The 24,384-nt window shown below is 39.0% G+C and overlaps 1 protein-coding gene across 5 annotated transcripts in view; it reads left to right on the plus strand.

Annotated features, from left to right (window-relative positions):
- Window positions 1–24,384, plus strand: part of SOX5 (SRY-box transcription factor 5) — a 493,077-nt gene that overhangs the window by 369,941 nt on the left and 98,752 nt on the right. For 4 of the 5 annotated variants that reach the window (XM_074144406.1, XM_074144407.1, XM_074144408.1 and 1 more), the window contains one exon: window positions 20,374–20,494. In XM_074144406.1, coding sequence (XP_074000507.1) covers window positions 20,374–20,494 — 121 coding nt within the window. Of the gene's footprint in view, window positions 1–20,370; window positions 20,495–24,384 lie in introns of all 5 variants that reach the window. The other variant, XM_074144405.1, reaches the window with a different exon arrangement.

Below are 24,384 nucleotides of genomic sequence, written 5' to 3' on the forward strand. Positions count from 1 at the left end.
TCCTCTTATTTGGAGGTGAAGATGTCCTGTGTGTGGGACAAGTGGAGACCCCCCCTATCTAGCAATATATTAAGACCTTGGCAGAGCGTCTGATGAATGTCAGACACCTGGGGGGATCTATTCAATTTAGAAATGGGCTCAAGCCAAAAAAATCAGAACCCAGTCGCAGATTTGAACAGACCGGAGTTCAAGGATTTTTTGGATAAGGGGTTTAGGTCATTCCATACATATAAGCAAATTACAGAATTTGGTCTGGGTGTGGATTACAAGCACCCCTAGAATTCCAGAATATTCTTTAGAGTTTAATTTAGTTGGTCTGGAAAGCCCTGATCCAGGATTTGAAATCTTTGCTATCAACCTTGAAAGCAGTTGGTTCATAAGTGGGTTTTTTTCTTATTTTTTCCCCCCATTTAGTGGTTTTTAGTTATTTTTAAAGAAATGCAGAATAAAAGGTGTTTGTAAGCAACTTCCCAAATTATTTTTTGCCATCCATGAGTGTAGGGCTGCCTGTTTGAATGTTTCCAAGAAAGTATTGTTCTTATGTGACAACAGGTCAGAAAGACTCTGCATTAATTACACTAACATATGGTTATTAACAGATTCTAGCTCAGGGAGCAATACTTTACAATGTTATCTTCCACATAGTCAGATGTTAGCCATATTGTCAGTGCTGGCAGCTATTGTTTCACTCATTTACTTCACAGAGCTAATTACTCCCTAATAATAACTTTACCTTGGAGTTTTTCACTTGCTTGTGCCAGCAAACCTGTTCACACTACATATGCTAATTATTGGCACTTATTCATTATGTTAAGATAGCTTTAAGTTCAAGCTGTGCAGCCTGGCTTTCGGTATGGAGCCAGCTGGCTGCGAAGTTCCACCTTTTTTTTTTTTCCTTTTTTTTTTTTTTTTTTTCACTAAAGTCATTAAAAGTTTTAATATGGGCCTATCTTGTTCTTTTTACAAGATTCAGTCTTTCAGGAATTCAGGCGCATAGTTGGTTGCTCATGGACAACTGCAAGTTTATAAGGAGTTCCTGGTTTTCTTAACATATTTCACAGAGCTTGCAGTGAGGTCTTTTCTGTTAAGGGATTGTAAATTCATTTGTAATTTGAACTACGAATAACCAAAATGGATATTAATTTTCTTCCTTCCCCCACCTAGTTCTAGCTCCTTGCATATTTCATCCCTCCTTACCCCTTTCCACTGGGAGTCCCAGGGCCTTTTCAGTGCCTGGTTAGGATGCTCGCTGTTGATTTTGTTTCTCTACGCTTTCAGTGTCCAAGGGCCTAAACCTTCAATGAGCTTTGTATGGATGGATTCACTGATTTGTCCTGGGCTCAACATAAGTACAGCAAATCAGATCATTCAGATTTGCAGCCTAAAACAGATGAATTTCATGGGATTTGGTCTATTATATCTTTCCAGAATTCTCAGTGATCCTTTTTCACACACTAGAATAGTGCATATTCTCATAAAACCCAGAGAAATGCGGTGACTTCTAAAGATAAAATACTGTCCTTGATTTGCATAAAGAATTTATGAATACCGACTGAACATCTACATGGGAATCAAAGGCAATTGATGGCTGATCCTGGTTAATGTTGTATATACAGTATGGGATGTTTCAGAACTGACTGTTTCAGCTGTGACTCTTACGAGTCCTGTGTCAGATCATCGTCCAGTGTAAATCAGCATAAGTGCTTTTCCACTATCTGGTGAACTGGCCTGACATTGTGTGAAGTTCTTAAAGAAATGATTTTTATCCAAGATAAAGTGAAGTTGCATGAAATCTCATTCATTTTTATCAGTAGAAAAAAGAGACTGAAATCTTCCATATGTAATAATTCAGTCCATATTGGAAAAAAAAAAAACAACTATTTCTGCCTCCCCCTGAGCTAAAAGCTTTGATTCTATAAACTTTTGAGCTACCCTGCCATTACAAATAAAAGGTTTATTTCAAGTTGTGGTCTAGCAAACTTGTTAGAAAAAATGCATGCAGAAAATTGCCGTTTGGCCATTTTATCTTCTTGGCACACACATTACATACGTTAGGATTTCCCTCCATGCTAGTTGTAGTGTCAAAGAAAGATGAATTAAATAAGATTATTTCACAGTCAGGAAAGACTAAATCTCTCCTTTCCTGTACATGTGTATACTTTCTTCCAGTGGCAGTATGAACTGGTTTTGTATACCTCAGTGCAGAATTTTGTCATAAAACGGGAGAAAAAGCACGACATCTGAAACCTAAAGAAAAGATTTACTTGAAATAAAAATATTTTTTCCTGCAACTTCCCATTTTACAGCCTCAGAGCGTTAGATTGGATTCCCTCCTGTGTTAGTGCAGTTCTGCTTCAGTACAATTCCAGTGATATCAATAAACAGTTTGAATACAATTTTTAATAAAACTGAAGTGGGCAGACTTTTAGTTGAGCCGTAATAGGTGATCTTTACAGACTTTTTTACTTCTGGTATTTCTTGGGCTAAAAAAATCAGAGTATTTTTAGTAAAAATGCTGTGGCTGTATATAATATTGTATATTATAATGTCCAGTCCACATTATACAAAGGTCAGAGCTGGGGGGTGGGTGAGTGGGGGGAGTTTATCCTATCCTGAAGCGATTTGGAGCTATGCAGACAAGTGATACACAAAAGGTGGGAGAGGAAGAACTCCAAAGTCTGATCCTGGCACACAGCTCATGCAGTCAGCGGCTGCTTTACATGAGTAAAGCATGTAGGGTAAATCTAGCGGTGGTTCACTATGTTAGAGGTTGGTTTACAGTTGGGAAGAAACTACAGATGATTTCTAAAAGCTCATTCTCAGCAGCGACCCTGGAGCAGAATGTTTGGTGTACTGTCTGGTAAGATTTCAGCTCATGTGAAATGAGGGGAGTATGGGGTGTTGTATCTACTGAACAGATCATATTGAAATGAAAGAAACTGTCGTTATGTTGAGAGAAGGTTTGAACCAAAACCTTCAAATTGCGGTTCAACTTTCTTGGGAGTTGACTTTCACCTGTTTTTGTGGAAACCTGGGCCTAAATGCCAGATCTGAATTCATCATGGAGATTTGGACTGAGATTTGAACTTTGTGGTTTAGACCTGTATTAAGAGCACGTGGTATCACTGCTCAGACACCACTCAGTTTCTCCCTTGGTGGCCTTCTGCTTTCTTAATAGACTTAAAACATTGCCAAAATAGCTGTACCACCTAGCAACAAAATCTTAATATTTTATGTAAAGAACTGAAGTGAGGCATGGCTGAAGAACCTGTACTGGGAAGCTCTTGTAGCATTATAGGGCTGTGGCTGGGAACCCTGGTTTTAAGAACAACGAAAAGGGGAACGCGGAGAGCACCTGTGTGGGCAGTTAGAATGAGCTTCAAGTTAGTTTTCCAGGATTAGGCATGATATTTCAGGCCAGATAAATGGAGATAGAGGAAAACAAATCATTCTGGCTTTTCCTTCCTAACTGCTCCTTCTGTGTGCCTACATTGAAATTTATATTTCCACACTTTTCCCATAACGAGAAATTTGACAACTAGTTATTGAATCCACTGGAGGTGAGAGTAAACGGGAATTTCTGGAGCTAATGTTAGTGTTGGTGTCCATCTGATCAGTGAGCGTGAGAAAAAAGAGAAAAGTCACAGGTTATTTTATCAGGTGCTTTCATGTCTGATGAAATGGGGACTATCTGCCAGAGGTGATTAGGACTGAAAAGAAAAAAAAACACAACTCAGTAGTAATTAAGAAAAGACATCCAGCAAAAATGCTATGACAGAACTCTTAGGAACTTGTTTATATTTTTAAGGCTATTTCCTCAAGGAAAACTGTGAGAGAACGCTTTTTTTTTTGCTGTTGGGTTTTTTTGTTTTTTGTTTTTTCAAATAAAAGCTTAGTTCCTCCTCAGATATTTGGCACTCCTTAAAATCTGCTGGAGCCTGACGGACTATTCTGATGTTCTTAATGCACCTGAGAATTGCTTCCCTAACATGCCTTTCCTTATGCTAGCTCTTGCCAAGATCTTTTGGATAAACCTCACTTGAAGTTTCTAGGACACGGCGGTGTGGCATGAAGGAGCCCTGGAAGAATTTTCAAAATACGATTAGAACCTATTTCTAAATCCCGTATCACAAAAAGATCTTGGCCAAATCACCTGTAATTCAGCTGAAAGTATGTTCTTTGACAGCCGACCACCTGTAAAGACTTTGGAGGATAAATGACCTCTTATGAGATGGGGGGAAACTAGCCGAAAAGTGTCTGATCAAGGAATTTATCTGTGCTTTGAACCGTGTACTTTGAATTCTTGGGTTTGCAACAAAAAGCCAATCTTGGTATTAACTATGGACAGCCTATCTGTATTATCGTACATAATACATGTGGGAGAGCAGTAAATACACACTGGGCTGTTGCTGTAGGGAGGGTTTATTGACTTGTTTAGGAGAGACGTGCTACTTGCCACTTGTGCGGTATGCTTTGTATCTTCAACTAATAGCATTAAAACCTTTATGCTGCCTTATACTGTAGCGTATTCTATGAAAGCAGCATGTTAAAAAAAATAAGTTTAGTTTTGTTTTGGAGTGTTTTAGAAGAATTATTGGTATAGATTTACCTCTTACTGTAAAACTGCCTCATACAATAGGTCAAATAAACTTAGAAAAGTCACCTGAAATAGCTTTTCCGTAAATAATGTTATGATTGAAGTCTAATGTCTTGAGTTGTTTCAAGGCTAAATGCAGGTGGTGTGGGCTACATTAGGCAACTGTGAATCCTCCACTTAGGTTTATTAACCTAATTAAAAATTATTATAATTAAAAACCTCTTCATTTTGGCCCTCATTGGTTACAAAACAGAGAAGCTTGGAAGTCCCTCTGGCCCAGGACTGAGTATGGGTAACATGGCAGCTCAGTAATATAATGTGAAAAGTTGGGAAGGAAAAGGCCTGTGTCTGTCAACTGGCTGCAGAGAAAATGTGCTTCTGAGAGACTGGAGGTTATACAATTCTGTCCCTGTTCAGGCAGGAGAGTGTATGCTGTGCAAGTGAAACTGTTGGAGGTGTGTGATAAATACTATTTGCATTCTGTTTTAAATTTTCCCTTGGGTATCACCATCTCTTGTATGGTGCATGCCTATATGCTTGCATATGCGTGTGGACTCCTGTGTGTGGGGCATCTGTTTCGTGGGTACTGTGTGTATATATATATGTGTAAATATCAGTACATGTGCACATACACACACATTTACATTTTAAAATAAATACCAGAAATGAGATTTATAGATAGCTTTCCTCATTTGCTTGTGTGGTGTGTGAGACGTGTGCACACACATCTACTGGAAAAATGTGTGTGTTTATAGTTCTGTATGGGCACAGATGATGCGTGTGTGTATACAGACGCAGACAAACATACACTCACATTGTAATACAGTAGATGCACTTAGATCCGTAGGACTCACTATTGGTTTTAATTGGAATATCAGCATAGACTTCTTGTAAAAAATCATTCACTCAGAATTATTCTTGCATTTTTCTGAACACATATTTAACGTATTTCTTGTCTGAAGTGAGATGTAATGGAGGCTTTTTCCACTGGTTGAGTCTGAGAAAAGTTAAGTTCCTGGAAAAATCAAGGTATGCAGGTAGAGCAGCCTGTGGGTGTGCTCTGCTGGTCCTTCCTTAACAGTCATTTCAAACCATGACAGACATTGTCAGGTCATTCTCTTGAATATATGCTGCTCCGGGAGAGAGCCAAACCACTGAAGCTCTTGAAAAAGGCTTCCAAGCCAAACACTGGCATTGCAGCGCTTCTGACATTAAAATAAAGGTATCAAACCCACTTGATTAACTGAAGATGCTTCTTCATGATTGCTTAATGACATGGTGGGAGTTTGAAGCTTGTCATTAACATTGTCATTTGTCTAAAAAGTATCTTCTAAGTGCTGCTTGGCACTGAGGTGACTAAGCACCACATTATCACCTGAGCCTGGGTCTGTCTCGACATATTGTTAAATTAGTTGCATCAGGACATTCTGCCGTGCAGCCCTAGGGGACCCTACGGAAGGCATTTGCAGGCAGAAACTTGAAATAAGCAGAGCCTCAGCGTAATTGTAGCCAAAGGGTTCCGCAGAAGGAGTGTCTGTGTGTGGAGTCTGAGCGTCCAGCTGTTCGGAGGAGGATTACGAGGGCTTTAATGGAGAGCACAGATGGAATCAGTACTATTGTCCGGAGTATTCTGGGGCAGAGGCTAAAGTGTGAAGGATGATCAGTGGAGAGCTGATTGGAAAGGGGGGGAAAAAAAAAAAAGTAAGAAAGAAAGAAAGAAGGGGGGGGGAATCCCCTTGTTCTCTAAAAAGCGAAGGGATTGATGCTGTCCAATGGTGAGGGTGCAGAGGAAATAGTTCCCAAAGCTTGCTTTCATGGTTAGCAGGCATTGTAAAGATGGCACAGGTCATGTGCTGTGTGCAGCTGTTTAGAGGTTCTTACAGAGCTGTTAGAGACTTAGCAAGGCCCATTATTCAAGGCACTAAGGCAGTTTTACTGGATATGGACTACTGCAATTGTATAAGCTCTCCATTGTGTGAGTACTAATTTAGAGTGCTACCATAAGCCAGCCATACAATCCACGCTTCCCATGAATGAATGAGTCATCTTGATGAAAAGGCTCAGAGCACACAGCTCTGACTTTTAGTCTTAAAGGGACCTGATGTGTTCGGAATGGATCACATTTTAATGAACAAACTCACTGGCAAAATATTTTGGGTTTGAACTGCTAAAATAATCCTTTTCTTTCTGGAGAAAGATATTGTACCCAAAGACTTCAGATAGGTTCTCATTTGCCTTACCACATTAGACGTATTTGTAGTTACTGATTTGCTATGGGATATTAAAGTGTTACTAATGTGCTTGTATAAACATAACAGGTTTCAAGGCCACTTGGTAAGCCAACAATTTATGTCCTAAATCATTCCTTTAGGTGCCAAGGAGCCCCATGATTGTTTTATTCAAAACCATTTGGCTGCAGGAATGCAGCTGTTTTTCATTAATGATGTCCGTGCACATACACAAGCAGCGTGTTGTTGTATGGCACTGCTGTCTTTTTATTTCCTTGCCTGCGAAGAATATGAGAATAGTATTAGGACCTCTAACGTAGTTGCAACACTGTTTGATAAAGTAATTTTCTGTAGAATTCTTACCTGGATGGCTTAGGGTCACAACAAAAAAAGAGGATTTATTCTCTGATAACAGGACTTAGATAGCCTTTGGGAACATCTGAACTGGGGGGACCTGAGAGCACTTCCCAAATTCATGTGCACATCTGTCCAGCCATCATTTAGACAGACCCTCTAAGAGGGTTCAGATGAGAGCTGAAGCTTTGGGGGCATCTAAACATATGTAGCACCTGCTGATGTGATTGGAGAGTTTTCTAAGAATAGTTCTCCTCCTGTGCATGCCCTGAACTGCTCTGGTCTAAACACCTAAATGCTTAGCTCCTGCCTAAGGGTCGTCGCAATCCAGAAACGAGGCAGAGCAGCATTGGCATCACCTGAAAGGCTCAACGCTCAGCAAGGCTCAGCACAGCGACAGGATTGTGAAATGTAGCTGCTTCCTTTCCAACATAGAGCAGTTAAAGGAGGGATAGTCCTTCTGTTTTTGTGTGTGCAGTAGCCTGGTGAAAGCTTAGCAGTTGCCTAACAAATGGAAAGAATCGGATTGGGGCTTCTGTTTCCTTAATGCAATTCACATTGTGTCTCCCACATTTCAGGAGAGACCAGACCTTTCTCCATATCTGCTGAAACTGAGTTTCAAGCAAAAAGAGACATGCTGTCCATGTCATAAGTGGAGCAAAAAAAAGGAGTGTCATAGCTCAGTCTGCTGCCGGTGATGACATTTGAACCTGTTCTGCTCCATAGATGCCTTGTGGGTTTCTTTTTAATAAGATTATTTTTTAAAATTAAGTTATTTCTGCCGAGTACCATTGGGGTCAGTTTGTATTGACTTCATCAGACAAGGACTCAACAAGAAGTTCCTACAGGTCAAATTTTGCCCTTAAGAAAATAATGCTTATTACCAAGGCCCTTTTCTGAGCTGAAAACTACTTAAAAGCTAACGGCATTTTAAAATCAAATATTACTTTATGTTTTCATCGTGTTTACTGATGGTTTCCTTTTTGATCTCTCTTACTAGCAAACTAAGTTTATTGAGTCAGCTTTGTTTAATTAGTTTAATTTTACTTGTTCAGTAGCATTGCCAGTTGTACTTTTCAGATTCACAGCTCTGATTGAAAATATTCCCTGTGACTGGCAAGGCGAAACAAAAACAAAAATGGAAAAGTAATTAGGAAAATGTTTATATTTGATTAGGTAAAATGCTTCCAGAACTGAAATTTGAAGCAGAAAATATGTAAGGATCCTGATACTTAGTTAACTAACAAATCTATTTTTACTGAAGTGTCAGAACTTTGATTCACTTTATTGTGAATCAGGTCTACCACACAAAGCATGTTAAGTGTTGGGGGTTTCAAATAAATCTACACATCCTCAGTCATACCAGTGAGTGAGAAGACTGCTCAGGGCTTTTCCTGCTCTCCCTTCAACCATAGTGGCATCAAGTGCTGTCATGTCGTGTGACGTGGTGAGAGCCATGAGGTTCATCAGTTCGAGTGTTACACTGGGGCTGCGGCCGTCTCATACTAGCATAAATAGTATAATGCTCATTTGCATTAGTGAACCTTACTAAGCCCCTGATTTTCAGTTGTACCAAGCGTCCAGCCCTAGAGACTGTGTTCTGGATTAAAACTTTGTTCTTTGTCTCAAATGATGCTTAAAGAGATCTCAGGAGTACTTTATGGCCTGCAGCGTTTCAGTATAAACAGTACTAGGAATAAATCAATTAATCAGAAAAGTCCTTTTATTGCTAAAGAGAAATGGATGGCTGAAGAGCAGAACTTCAAAATGAATCCTGAATGGCCATGGTTTACGCTTAGAATAGAGTAGACGGATAACATCACTGTAGTATTTTCAGAGCTTTTTACAGTTCTCCGCTATATCCCTCTCTCCCAGACACATCATATCTACCTTTGTCTTTAGTATGCAAATGCACAATTAAAAGCATTCAACAGATAGAGATGAATAAGCTAATACAGTGTGCTGCTAGTAATTTATTTTCATTAACTGGGAGTATGTGGAAGTACCCCAAAGAGCAAAGGGATGCTGGAACATTGTAATAGATAAGAATCTCCTGACTGCCTTTATGTAAGACAATAGATCTTGTGAATATTCTGCTTCCTCTCCAGGCAGTGAGCTAGTATGGTTAACCAAAATTGTTGAGTAATTGTTCTGTGGTTGAGAACAAAATGCTGAATTAAACTGTTCCCAGCACAATAATTGTGTGATTACAGCATTTATGTTGCTGGCCAAAAGAACAGTCATTAGGTTTGGAAGACTTACCAAAACCACAGGCACAGAAAAAAAAATGCAAATCACATGTAAATTGTCCTCTAATACCTACAGTGGCTTAAAAATTGAACTAGGACTATGGTATATGTATATTTAAAGGCAGTCAAGCCAGAAAAAATGATTGTACATTCAAGAACTACTTCAGACTAGGAAGAAAATACCCAAAGATTATTCATTTTCATTATGTTGTACTTTTCCCCCTCTTGTGAGATCCTTCACTTCATATATTACGCATGTATTCTGCTTTGTGAATGCTATTATATTTTTCCCCACTGCCTACCAATCAGACATTGTCTGGGAGTTGTAAGTTAGGTAGGACTCCCACACCTAACTAACTCTTGGGCCAAGCCGATTCAAAGAGCAATACACAGGGGAGGCAGGCAGCAAATGTTTATCTGATTGCTGTAATCCACCAGTAAAATTAAAAACTGATTTATGATGATAGGTGCTCTTGTGAGGTAGACAATTTTCTTCTCCATTGCACAGTCCATATCTACAAGTGCCAAAGAAACAATTACATTCAGTCTTTCCTTTTTTCTTTCTTTTTTTTTTTTCTTTTGTTGTTTTTCCTCATATTTTTAATAATAAAGGAGGAGGAGGAAGACAAGAACTGGAGGAGACAGCAAAGAAAAAAACCACAAAATGTTCACAAAATTTTTGTGCCTGCAGCAATAAGAAGCTGCAGGATTTGGGTAGCTGGCTACCTGGCTGTACACAGAAATCAGGTGATGAGATGTCTAAACTTTATCGCTGTATCTACAGTTAATTGTGCTTTAACTGTATTGCTGTCACCAAATTGTAGGCACAAAATGAGAGACTGTCTTCAGTCCTATTCAAAAAACGTTCCCAAACAAAAGTTGTGAAAAACATTTTCATGTGAGGATGTCAGTAACAAGAAAAAAATCATCAGGACATGAATGGAAGAGTGGCTACGGATCTATTTAAATAGTCTTTCTCCTGCAACTTGAATCCGTTTCACTTTTAAAATCAAACTTTTGATGGTAAAACGGAACTCTGTTGAGGAACAATTCCACTGGCAAAAGGGACAGTCGGAAACAAGTCTGAACAGCTGAAAGATTGAAAAGAGGTCTTTATTGTGCCTTTCCCTGGGCAGTAATTAGAGGCTATCCAGTGCTAGAAATGTGTTTTCCACAGAGGTTTCTACTAACATTTGGTCTGAGTTTTCCTGGCCATTTGTCCGCAATGTTTAAACGCAGGGGTTTTTAAGATCATGTAGAAAGAGATAAAACTCAATATAACAATAACAATAATAATAATACTGTCTTCAGGAAATAATTAAATTGAGTTGTTGTAGCAACTAGTGCTCTGAAACTCATGTCACTGGAGACCAGACATATACTGAAACATGTATCTGATTTAATAATAATAAAATTGGGAAAAAGAGAGGGCATTCAGAGGGTTTAATCAGTGGATTTAAGTCTGAGATTTTCTGAGAAGGCCCAATTCTGCCAAACTTTACACTGATCACGCCATGAAGAACGTTTCTTTCCCTGTACTCTTATTAGATGGTATACGGTTTTATTAACTATGTCCTTCAACCTTTCAATTTAAAGAAAGCAAGAGAAGGTACAGACTTGTAGTGCGGAATTTGTTTTTGAGTCCTTTATGTCTATTTTTTCTCCCTCTTTCAAGATAGTATGATTTTAAGTGGGTGACTTTGATAAGACTTTCGTTTTTGTTTATACCATTGCACTATTCAGCAGCCGAATGGGTTTTGAATTTCTGCCCATTATATGATATTAAATAACCCCTGTTTCTTGCCCACCGCCTACACATTAAAATTGTTGTGTTTGTTTTAATTAACGATGTTCCACTTGTCTAAGAGATACTGAGTGAAAAACACATCTTGAAACCTCACTGGTTTGAAAGAATTCCCTTTCCCCTCTATAGTCATATTACCTTAAATCATATTAAAGAAATTGGCACAAGAAAGCGCAAATGAAAACAAGAAATAGTTATGTTAAGGCAGAATTCTGATGATCTCCTTGTCTTCTGTGTCAACTAATTTGAGTAAGCAAGATTTCTGCATATGAAAGTAGCATTGTTGGAAAAGTTAGAATTGTTAGAAAGTAGGGTTATGAAAGTAGAATTGTTTCATATTAGTTGATGAGACTTAAATATTTTACTTTAATTATGTATAGAATCATTACAAGCAATGCGTCATGGGCGAGTGGCAGTGGAAGAGATGAAATAGAAGGCCAGATTGTGGCGATACTGCAGTGCAAGAGCATTAGAGGGGGAGGTATCACTTCAGGAACAGAGGGAAGCTTTAGGGAACTATCACTTCCCATTACTGGCGTTACTGGTACCTACCATGCCTACCACGATGGGGATGAAGGAAGACCAGGATGAGAGATGGGCTTGCCTTGCAAACCTTTTACTTTCCACTGAAGTACCACAGCGTAGCCACTTCCTTCATATTCCATCCTCTCTTACTTGATGGTCCCTTATTTCATCAAGCAGTGTTTGAACAACAGGCTGAATACTACTCTCAATTCACAGCTTTTCTGCAGTAGTGCTTCAGGGCCATTAATAAAATTAGATGTCTTTTAAAGAAGGCAGTCCACTATTAGTGGTTTAGGCCTTAGATATCGATCTATTAATGAATTTGGACTTTACCATTGTGTCAAAAAAGAGGCCATGATACTTGCCTCCATCTACACATTAGAACTGTTCTCCCTGTTTCAAAGGTTAAAACTGTATTTTTTTGGAACAGTAGACAGGAGAAATATTACTGCAATTTATACATCAAAATGATCAGTTACTGGTGTTTGCTTATGTTATGGAAAAGTCAACAATGGGTAAAGGGAGAGGTGTAGCAGCTGGCCTTAACACAGATGCCTCTGACTAACCTTATATGACGAAAAATACCAGTCAGTCTTGCTTAAGTATAATGGCATCAGCCTTGCTTGTCACCTATTTCCTGATCTTTTTGGGGAAAATGCACTAAAGAAGTCTTTAGGGAGTAGATTCACACTCAAAAAGCTGCATCACTTCAGTCTACATAGACAATTAGAATAAATATGTTTCTTTACCTAAGCTGCATTCTTAACCTGAAAAGCAGGTTCATAGCCAAGCATTTTAGGGTCCTATTTGCATTCTTTGCATGAAAACTTTCACAACAATACTTTTGTGTCAGGGTGAGCCCAAAGGCACCTCAAACTAGCAAAGAGATTCCAAGGTGGGACATTTCTCCTAGATCACAGAATTTATCTGTCTAAAAGGAGCTAGTCTTGCTGCCTGTGATGGCGTGTAATACTACAGTTTATTTCCTTACCTGAATCTGTGACTTCCAATATTCACAGAAGTTCTTGAAAAGTCTATTTTGGGTGATTCCTCTTCTCCCCTCTTCTCTACATCCCATGCTAGTGCTGAGCCTTGCTTCCCGTTCCTACCTGTTCTTAGAGTCTACCCATTGATTAATAATGTTAAGATTTGCAGAGTCAACCTTTTATATGTTTAAAAAAGCCCTGTGCACTTACAGGAAAAGTCCTTTAGACTCCGCACACTTCTTTTGACCGTTACACCTGTCACTCTATTTCTAACAGCCTCAAATAGAAACAGCCCCCATTTAGCAGAGCTGACACTAACTGTCCGATTTGCTCTTCCCTGCTTCCTCTGCAGCACTAGTTAATACCAGACCTTCTTTCCAGAGGTTTTTTGACAGCAGCCCATCATACTGCTGCACAAAGACACTTGATCTGGTAAAATGCGAGCACTGAGTATATCAAAGAAGTGACTTTGAAAAGAAAGAGAGCTGGGTTAGCACGCACGCAAAACACCCAGCCACTTCAGTTGCTTTAAACAGGATGTGGAAAATCAGAAGGAAAAAGTATACGGATGACTTCTGGAAGGCTGATATGAGCAATGACAAGGGAAGTTTATTTATTTTTGTCTCTGATTCTTTATGGCATGTACAAAAATCCCCATAGTTCATTATAATTTGAGTAACTGAACCAATATATAATAAATCAGCTAACTGTAGAAAACAGTTCACATGTGCAGCTCGAGAAATTATCCTACATGCTGTCTTTTAAAACACATCAGGAAATCTCACACCTGTTTTCTTTTCACTGACAAATGTTTCGCTGAATAGCTTACTGCTAGAGCAATCAGCACTGGTCCAGACCTCATTGGGAAAAGCATTAACCAAGCATCTGGGAACTGTGTGCTCCATCATGCATTGTGAGGTAGCATCAGTCATTAATGTAAGTTCATAGATTTTCCAGTTTGAAGGGAGGGATTTTCCAGATTAACTCTTGTCACATTATAGTAATATTTAGGAGCAAGTTACTATTAGCCAGCAGAAATGCAAACAGAGGACAACACACCATATAAATCAGCAGTTTTGACAGCCGCAAGTTGGTGGCAACTTTCCATTATAGTCCTGGCTTATTCTTCTAGGAAGGGTACTAACATTTAAACAAGGCGCCTAGGTGCTTGGAAGCTGTAGCATGAGAAACATAGTATTTGTGTGTATATTAAGATGAAGTAAGTCAGTTTGGCCCAAACACTGGTCATCATACCTCAAAAGCCAATTCTGTGTCCTCTCCTAACTTTAACCTCTTCATGAAACAAATGGCTCAATCAACCAAACAATGGATCTTTTTCTTCTATCAAAAGGAAAGAGCAAATTATTTTGAGTTTTGCTCTTGAGCTGCAACTGACTGTGATTAGAAAGGGCTCTTTTGAGAGTGCACTTCAGTCTTCCTGCGTAGCTGTTACCTGAATTACCGTAGCTTGCCCTGAAAGTGCTCCTTTCGCCAGAGGACCCCACACATGAGGCTGCTTTTCCCTCCTTCTTCTGAATGTTTTTTCTATATCAAATAAAATAGAAAAGAAGTGTTCTAAAGTTCTATATTTTAGTTACATAAATGAATAAGTAATACTGCTTTTTCCTTTGGAAGTATCTAGGAGATGTTCCTTAATGCAAAAGGTCTTTTTGGCTTATGTGTGTCCTTCAAAGTGCTGCTGGAGGTCTTTGTCTCTCACAGTGCATTTTGTTCTGTAGTATGAAGGGGAGGAGGGAAGCCTTTGGACGCAAGTTATCAACATGGAAACAGCTACTGTCTGTATTATTTGGTAGTTTAAGGCACTTCTCTGCACTCTAGTTAAAAAGGCTAAGCTTTTTTAACTGTGTTTATTTAGTAGTACCTGCAGACTTTGTGATGACATGAATTTGAGATAGATGCTGGTAGTTGCAGGACTGAGCAAAGACAGAAAGTTTCCAGCCTGAAAAGCCTTGCTTTTTAAAATGAAAAAAGTTTATGTAATTCTCTGAGATGTGTTTCAGTTTTCCTGAAAGTTTGTTCCATGTGTTTTCTGTAAGCCAAGCTGCGTACATACCAACTATTACCTGTTAAGGATTGTCTCTATATTACATCAAACTAATAATTTTTCCACGCTGTCACTTCAAGTAGGGTTCTCATATGCTAGCGGAGTTGAAATAGGGGATGTGGGGAGGTGGGATATCTCCCTGAATAACCTTTTTTATTCATCTTAAAAGTTTGCCAGTATGAGACCATGCTTTTCTATCATCAGTATCACTGTTTGCAAACAGTTGTGAACAGTGAGGTGCTACTGCTGAGTGAACTGAGGTCCTCAGACAGGGTGAATTTTGATAAGCACTGGTATGAATTGTGTAAGCCTCTTCTGCAGCAAAGGGAAGAATAATATTTAGGGCTCAAATCGTCCACTGCAGAATAATTTTCAGGTAGAGATTAGGAAGAAAAAACTTTCACAAAGTCCTTTGTCGGGATCCCCTGTACTGGTATGCCCCTACACCAGTATGAGTGAGCTGCTCCTCAGTAGTAAAAGCAAGAATGGGTGGGCTGTCTGTCTCATCAGTGTCTTCCTCTCTGCATCTCTGCTTCTTGGCATCCACCTTGTTTTGTGTCATAATCACTCACTAAGCGCCCCATAAAAAGCCACCTCAAATTCAGTAGGGGAGTGATCATTGCGTTACCCAGATAGGCAAGGCTCTCTGCCGTATAGATTTAGGACACACTTATGTCAATTCAGGGAACTGAAGGAGGGGAGAGAATGAGGAGAACAACATTTTCTTTTCTTATTTTAAACGTCACTGTAAGGGAAAATAGCAGATTGTAGTTATATGAGGACATGTATTTTTATTTCCCTTAAGATAGATGGGGGGGGGCAGGGAGAGAAAGGAAGAGATGGCCAACACATATGCTAATTAAAGAATCCAGTCCTTTAGCATAGTGTTCGCCACCATGAGCCAAGTGTTTCTGGAGGAAGGGGGACCGATGCAATTAAACATGTCATTTTTGAAGGACAGATTTATGTTTTTGCATGTTAAATGTACGTTACATTCTTTCATATACAGTAGAAGAGATGCTTAACTTATAAACAAGTCACAGGCAAGAAGATATTCATACAACAGTTTGAAGTTAAAGGAATCATTCATACACATCCACTGTTCAAGGAATGTAAAATGTGAACTTCTTTGAGGCAGCTGAGAATAACTCAAATTAAAATAAAAATTAGCCACACTTCTACGTGAAGAAGCCATGTAAGAGATCATTTCAGCAAAGTGCTCATACAGCTCTTGAAGAGCATCTTCTAAACAGCTCAAGAGTAAAGTACTGCTCAGAGTTTTGTCAGTTTGTAGAGAAGGGAGTGTCGCCTTTAGCAGCCGTTCATATTCACACCGAGTAATTCATTACTCCGTCACCAGTCCCACCAAAATGGATAGAATTGCTTTGGGAGAACTAGAGCGGGCGGAAGATCAGTATTCACCCCTCAGTGGAAAGTGTTAGATATGGACGCTGGGTAATGTATTGAAATATTTACCTTGGAGAGAGGAAAACTTATATAAAAGTTTATGCTAACAAACACGTAATGAGCAACTGCGGAAATTAAATTGGTGGACGTGTATAAAGATAAAATAAATAAAACTAATAGCAGCTGCTGTGTTATGGGTTTAGATTTGTTGAAAGTATGGGTTTATGTTACTTGAGAAAAATTATGAGCCTGCTAGATTAAGCAAGAGACACATGGGGGGAAAACTGTGAACTTTTAATTAAAGACTGGACATAAAGCACCAAAATAAGATTATGCATGCTATCCTGATTCTGCATTTCCTAAGCCTTTACTGCCTAACTTTGCAACCTTAATGTTTCCTTAAACTATTTTGTCTTTGTAGCTATTTATATAGTGTCCCAAAGCACACGTGACATTTTACGGAGAATAGAGTAGAACTATAGTTGTCAAGTGTTTGCAATCTAAATTTATGTAAGTCACAGCAGGAGCTAGTAACAAACAGTAGGGGTAACTGTTAAAAACATACTGCTTAGTGCTTAGGTAGCTGTGGTAACCATAGTATGTTCCTAAAAGTAGGTAGGAGACCAAAATTTAGGGGGAAATACTACAATTATAATGAAGCTGGAAATGCTGGGAATCTAGCTGTGGCTACACTGAATGCACGTCTTTGTGCAGTAGGATTTGTTATGGTCAAGTCATAAAGGACATGCACAGATTGGTGAAGATGCTGGCCCAAACTTCAAGAACTTGAATCAGCTCCAAGTTTACTAACAAATTTCTTTTGATAAGGATGTCATTTAAGGGCAGATTTTTCAAAGGCACTGAGACAAATAAGGATACAGTGAGGCACTTCCCAAAATCTAAAATCTCTACGGGCAGCTCTGGATGCCTCAGTTTCACGCTTGGACACTAGTTATACTATTATTTGCTTGTCATGTGCTCATATTGGTTTTGTTATTGGCAAGTTCTGTAGGGCTCGTCTCCTTTTTGGAGTTTCGTGACAAATATGAAGGGTCCCTGATTTTGGTTTGGGCTGTAGGTGAAACTTGGTTGCAGTTTCTTCCACTCCTGAAATATTTGCCGTTAAAGAAGATGGCTTACTGTCCTCAGTATGAATTAGAGAACCTTTATTTTCTTGGCCTTTTTTGAGCTCTTGTGTATCAGCTTCCTTGAGGGAAGTATTTCTTATAATCTTAATGTCTATTTCTTATAAACTGAAAGTGGTGTGGTTTTAATTCTTTCATTGCAGTGTGGACTCTCCTCTTGCCCAAATTATTTGTCAGGGATATGTGAAAGTATGACTTCCTTGGCTATTGAATTGATTGAACAGCTATATGAATTTTTATTTTGTTAAAGATGCATTTCTTTTACGGACATACGTATGTCCATTAGCCACACAAAATGAAAGGTCTGAAAAAAACCTCTGATTTGCAGTCTATTATGTTCAAGTTAGCAATGCAGTATCAAGAGTTACCATCAAGAAAACATTGGAAAGTATGTAAACTATATAACAAAATACATTTGAGAGAGATGTAACTGACGTAGTAGTAGCTATTAAAAAAAAATAAATAGGAAAGTACCCTTCCTGTAAAACTCAGAAGGAGGGCCTGTATTCTGTGCCACTTGAAACAGTTGTATCCTAGCAATTCTAGGTAATAATAACAAACATAACAAAAGTTCAGATGTAGTAGTTAAATGAGCCATAAAAATGAAGAGTCCATAATTTGCATCGTATTGTGTCAGGTAATCGGATTAAAATAAACTAATATTTGCAGTTATTTGTATTTGGGAGAAAATGAAGTGTAGCTGTTTGAGTGGTGCTACATACATTCCATTCTGGAAGGAAAATCACATTGTTTTGACTGCGTTATTTCTGTATCCATGCAAACCATCCTCATCACTCTATAGTTCTTGCCTCCTTAACACAACTGGGGTTGTGTCATTTGAAATTAGTGGGTATAAGGCCCCTTGGAGAGATAAAGAGGAGCAGCGATTTGAAAAAATGAAATGCAGCAGTCAGATTTAAGAAGAAAGGGCATTTTCCTGGTAAATGTTTTCCTAAATGGGAATTTTTCAGTGTGGTGTTTTGCCCGTGTGTTTGGCAGTCACTTGGAATCAAGTGCAGACTTGTGCTACATTGTGGGCTTGGCAATGACAATTTGTGTGTGTGTGGTGCTTTAGTTATATTAGCCCTGGAGGCAGAGTTAACACTTGCAGTGGGACAAGAGTATTTGCAGTCATCAGAGAACTTTACAGTCAGCTTCAATAACATCACTCCATTTTTTTCACTTTTTTTTTAACATTTTTTTTGGCAGCGAAGCTCTTAGTAGAACCATCTGTCTTTCTATTAGTGTTTTTGAGTCCTGTTTTGAAGCTTCTTTGCTTGGCAAAGTCACTTTCATCCTTGGAAACCATTTAAATAAAAGTTCTGTGGCTTTTTGCCGAAGAAGAGTACTATGCAAAAATTCCACACGGCTGTTCATTTTTGTTCTAAAAGAATACAGTTACTTTGTCTTTGTCTTAAAAAAAAAAACAAAAAACAAAAAACAAAACAAACAAAAACTAAACACATGAAGAAAAGGCAGACATTAAGCAGTTCTAGGGTGACTGAGTGGGGATAGAGAAGAAATCACATTTTTAATGGTTTTTTTCTCCAGCAATCCAGTTAAAAGTATGCATGTCTTCTAGTTAACAGGATCAGAATAGAAAGGAGAATACGGAAGTAACAAAAAATGGATTGAGTTAGTTCAGTGAGAGGAACTACACTTACTCTAGCTTCAGTCCCAATCTTAATTTCCCAGTGCAAGAATTTCCATCAACAGTGCTCTGCAACTCCATCCTTGCAAATTGTGTCAGGCCATAAAGATGCAATCAGCATGCACACAGGTATTGACAGGTCCTGGCATAAATTAAGAGGCATAAACTACCATCCCAAATTTTGTATCACTCTTCTGCCTTGTAGTGGTGTTGGGTGAATGGAGACATCTCCTGCATCTTCAGGAGATTGAATTAAAATAAAATTAAGTGAAGATGCTGTAGTCTGAACTGTGGCAGCCAAGGACCTGGGACAGGTTCTCTTTTACCAGTTGTGCTATTCAGGCAATAAATTCTGGCCAAAAAAGGTTGTCTATCAACACCCTAATTCTCCTTGTTTCTTAAGGCTACAGACCACAAAGTAAATTTGTCTTTGATAACATATCTACCTCTGATGCCTCAGCTTTACAGTGCCATTAAAAATCTAGATGACCTTTCTTAAAAAATTAGTAAGTCACCCTTTACTGACTGATCTGGTCAGCACAGTGGGGTCTTTTGGTTAAAACCAACCATTTAACATTTTAATCTAGGAAACTTCTTGTTTCTCACCTCTGTGAAATACGAAGACAATGTCCATTTCTAGTAATTAAGACTCTGACAGAATTGGGTAAAAGCAATAGTATTAGACATTGTGCTGTGGCCAACTTCCAGTTTTGATGACTAATTTCTGCATGTCTTAAGTCCCCTGCAGTATCCATTTACAATATAATATTTTCCATTTCCTGACTTGCATGGTTGTGTACAGTTCCTGTGCAAAGTTGAATAGCCAATGCTTCAGACATAGCTGTATTTGATTTGTGAATAAAGTATCTCTGCTTTTTTGTTACCATCACAGAGACTTTCACATGTACGAATAAGTGCATGTATACGGGCAGAAAAATAATACTGACTATGCTGTTTGCTACTTATGCACATATTTGTACTTGTGTGTGTGTGTATCTTTGTGTTTGGGCTCAGTCAGGGTGAAAGCTACTGTCTGAGACAGAGCTATTGTTACACAGTGCAATAAAAGAGAAGAAAAACCCACCCTGCAGTCAAAGAGGAGACGTTATGGACTGGGGCGGGGAATAATTAACTGAGATATAGGTGTGCATTACTGGAATCTTTTGATTTATTTTGGATTAATATAATTCACATGAAGTGCTTTGGTAATTAAGATGAGGCTGGATAGTTGATGCTACTGGAACACCCCATTATGGAGAAGCATATTCCAACCTGACCTTTCAGATCAAAAGAGAAACCATGTGAGCAGGCATTTTCCCCAGAAAAAATTCCACGTTTGATTTTCCCTCTCCTGTTCAGCAGGTCCAGGGTCAGCTGCCTCCATTAATGATTCCCGTATTCCCTCCAGACCAACGAACCCTAGCAGCAGCTGCACAGCAAGGATTCCTTCTTCCTCCTGGTTTCAGCTACAAAGCGGGATGCAGTAAGTCCTGTAGTTTTTTTTTAGCTGGAAGTGGGTATAGGGCACGATTTCATGCCAATCTATATAAAAGTATCACCTCTCTCGCCCAATGGACAAAGCCACTAACTTGCACGGATGAGTGTAAAATAAAGAATAAGTCACTATCGTATGAGAAAAGATTGTCAGAGATGAAGTACGTGTTTCAACGTAACAGCAAAACATTTCACACAAGTAGATTTGTGCACCTTCTTTCCGACAGATCTTTTTGACAAGTGAACATACTCATGACCACACATACATACATACGTCTGAAGAGAAGCTGTTTGAAACTTTCCAATACATTTCAACACTGTTGTAAGAAAATGTTTTTTTTTTTTTTCCTGAAGCAGCCTGCTTACTATTTGTGAACTGAGGGCCTATTCTAGTCTCTTTCTTCACACAGAACTCACATTAATCTCAACGGGGGTTCTGCACAGAGCATATGCCTTTCAGTTTGATGGACTAATACAAACTACGGGTATATTTATGAGATCCTAACACTAAAAAATATAGCATCTACTTCTTAATCTTTGAAAGATTTGTATTGTTCTCTACACTCCCCAGATTTTTTTGGAAATTTTATTTAAGCCTGCTGTAGGGTTTTGTGTTCCTGTCAACAGGATGATAATAAATACAAGTTAAAGAATAATCGAGGAACTCCATTTCCATGAATAGTCTTAGCTACAGCAAGGATTTCATAGACTTGTTTTCATGCATTTGTGCTTGTGTAGCTCTTCTGACATCGGTTTCCTACTGAGTTATCTAGGACTTGCTTGTTCTACCGTTCTCTGTCTCTAGCATGGATATTTAGCTTTATTATGGCCATGTCAGTGTATCCATCTGTATCATTGACTAACTCATGAATACATCAGATGTTTTGAGTTACTTAGCACTTGCCACTGCAGCAGTTTCATAAAATTAGGACATAAAAAGATTGCTTTAGTTAAACTGGCTTAGCCTACAATTTCAGATTTCTTTCAGTTTCTCTAAAATTGTAGATACAGTACTTGAATGCGAACTTGAGTTTCTTTGGCCACTAATCCCTTTTCCTAATACTTTACAGACTGGGACCACTACTGAAAATTACTGTTCAAAACACTTCACGTCCCTCAGCAGCTGCAGTGCCAAAGCATAGGCTCATTCAGTTCTTCCAGTGATTTCACACTTAGTCTTTCTCAAATGGGAGAAGTAGTGATTCACATTACAGAATGTTTAACTGAAAGCCACACTGAATATGAATGGTACCATAACTGTAGGCCTGGAAAAGGTCAGGAAAGCACCCCGTTAGATATATCTGGCAAATTAAATTAGTTCCATGTTAACTAAGTCTGGTTCGGATAGAAAGAGTTGGGGTTGTTTTTTTCCCTTCTTTTTACTGCATGTACATTAATTGTAAGACAGTCCTATAGTTCCTCACATCCATGAAGTACACATGATGTCGCATGTTTGTGTAACCTTGAAAATGGAAAAGGAAAAAAGAGCAAAGTTGCTGCTGCTCCTGGCAGTAAGGCTTGGAATTAACAGCATGCCAAGGTCTAGGACTGAGCAGAAGCCGGTGGAAAAAGACAGCTCTGTGTTTGGTGATTCCCTGGCACGTTGGACTGAATTTGACTGAGAAGCTGAGGAAAAGTGATAAGTAGTCCAAAGGATTTTTTCTTTTCACTCACAGTTTAGTGTAAATAAAAAGCATATAAGGGCATAGCTACACCTAGAAAGCTTATAGCAATGAAAACCGTAGCTGCCTTAAAGCTATAACATGTTCACATCAAGTAATGTTTGTGACAGGCCATTAAAATGTATTTCTTCCACTTTTCTGCTTGCCCTTCTGTGTATCCATCCTCTTGGCAAAGATGTGGTAGATTGTAAACCAAAGAGCTTTGGATAAAATTTTCTAAAGCACCTGAGTTATCTAGGGGACTAAATCTTCATTTAAAGAGTGACAAAGGTACTAGGATCTAAGTGTCAGGGATATTTAGCAAATATTTGTCCAGTAAACTTTAGTACAGCCACCTATGCTAGTTTGAACTGAGCTAAAGTGGGTACCAGTCTAGCACTGCAACAGAGAACATAGAGCAGGTTAATTTGCACAGCTTCTCAGCATGTTAAATGTCTAACTTTCACTGAGTTTGCTTTTGGATGCAAGGCCTTCCCATGAAATTCTGAAGTTCCCACTACCAGCATCTTTACCTCACTGCCATTGTATGTTTTAAATTTGGCTTATGTACATTAGAAAAATGGAAACTCACTTCTAAATCTTCTTGGTCCTTTTGGAAAACCTGCCCTTTTTTCTGAACTGATAGATTTTCAGAATTATTTTGTATGGCTGATTGACAGGAATTCTCTAGTGATGATTCTGTTATTAGCTAGCACTAACAACCTGCACATAGGAACAATAAAAATCTCCATGGGACAGTTCAGTTCCAGCCACAAATAGCAAATAACTATAAAAATTTTCATATACTGTTTCTTAATAAAAGGGGGATTAGAAAATTTGGGGGATAAGGAAGAAGGAATATTTTCATAACTAACTAGTGATGCTGAGTACCTTGATTATGGATATCCAGCTGGGGAGGCCTTCAAAGGGACATTTATACTGTTATGTGCCCTGCCCCTTTGAAAAGTCAGATCTCCGAGAGTGTCTCAAATTCTGCAGCACGTCATCTAAGGCACTGCAGGTCTCTAGTCAGTTGTGCTGTTGGTCACCCCTCGTGGCTGGGTTACTTGCCACCTTCTGCGTGCAGGCCAAGTAGCTGAAGAGATAACTGCCTCCAGTTGCTCATCGCTGTGCCTCTGACGGGCTGGCCAAGCTTCTTGCTTAAGCGCTCCCTAGCTTGCTTCTGTCCAGGCTGGGATGGCAAGGACTTTCTGTTAAAATTGCTTAAACTAAGCTGGCTCATTTTAATGGAAACATGTTGGAAAGGGATTAAACAGGCAGCTTGGTCACAGTGGTAACCTTTGGCAGGGGGCTGTGATTGGGGATGGTGGCCTCTTCAGCCAGCACAGCTGCAGCTGGAAGGGAATGTGTGATCAAGCCTTGAGGTCGGTGAAAGAGAAAAAATGACGAATACCTAGTTATACTGCTATTTTTCTTTCATTCAGCTTAGATAATGAAACCAAACTAACATATTCAAATGCTTTCTGAGTCACCTGTCCATGTTAGAGCAACAGAGGGTCAAATGTATGTCTCCCAGTGGTTTCAGAGTGTGCATGTAGTGGGATTCCTCAGACAGTGCTTCCCAAGGGACTAATGACTTATCCAGAGAGACACTGTGGAAAGGAAGAGTACTGATTTATCTACACATACTTCCTTTTCTGAGTGTTTGACTGAACATAACACAAAAATAGTCATAAGAGTTCGTAGCAGGGGTCCATTTAGAGTCCTAAACAGTATGAGAACAGGGCAAGAGTATATCAATACTTTATCCTCTTATACTTTCCAGGTTCCAGTGGTTGGGGACTCAGGGACCTTCAGACATCACTGGTGCCATCACTGTGTGAGAGCTATTCTGTCTGTTACTGAAAACAAGGAGGTTTCTCTGCTTGGGTTCCTACCTGATTGGAAACCTTGTAGATAGCCGAAATGCTCAAAAGAATACAACAATATCAATCTCTAATATCTGCAGAGCAAATTATTCACTTATACTTCTCCAAATATTTTGCAAAATTGGGTAAATACAGGGAGGAGAGGGGTAAATATTTTCTCCATGGTTACATGGCAGGTCCTGGTCTTTGGCTTCCAATTCGATGTAGTAAATTTCCTCTTCTTTCTTTTTCTCCATAGCAGATCATGTTTGGGAGTGGCTTGGTTTTTCATTTTGTTTTGTTTTTTAAACAGATGGTTTGCATTACATAAGGGACAATTTACACAAGTT

The sequence above is a fragment of the Numenius arquata genome, chromosome 2, assembly GCF_964106895.1.
Source record: "Numenius arquata chromosome 2, bNumArq3.hap1.1, whole genome shotgun sequence".
Classification (NCBI taxonomy): Eukaryota; Metazoa; Chordata; class Aves; order Charadriiformes; family Scolopacidae; genus Numenius; species Numenius arquata.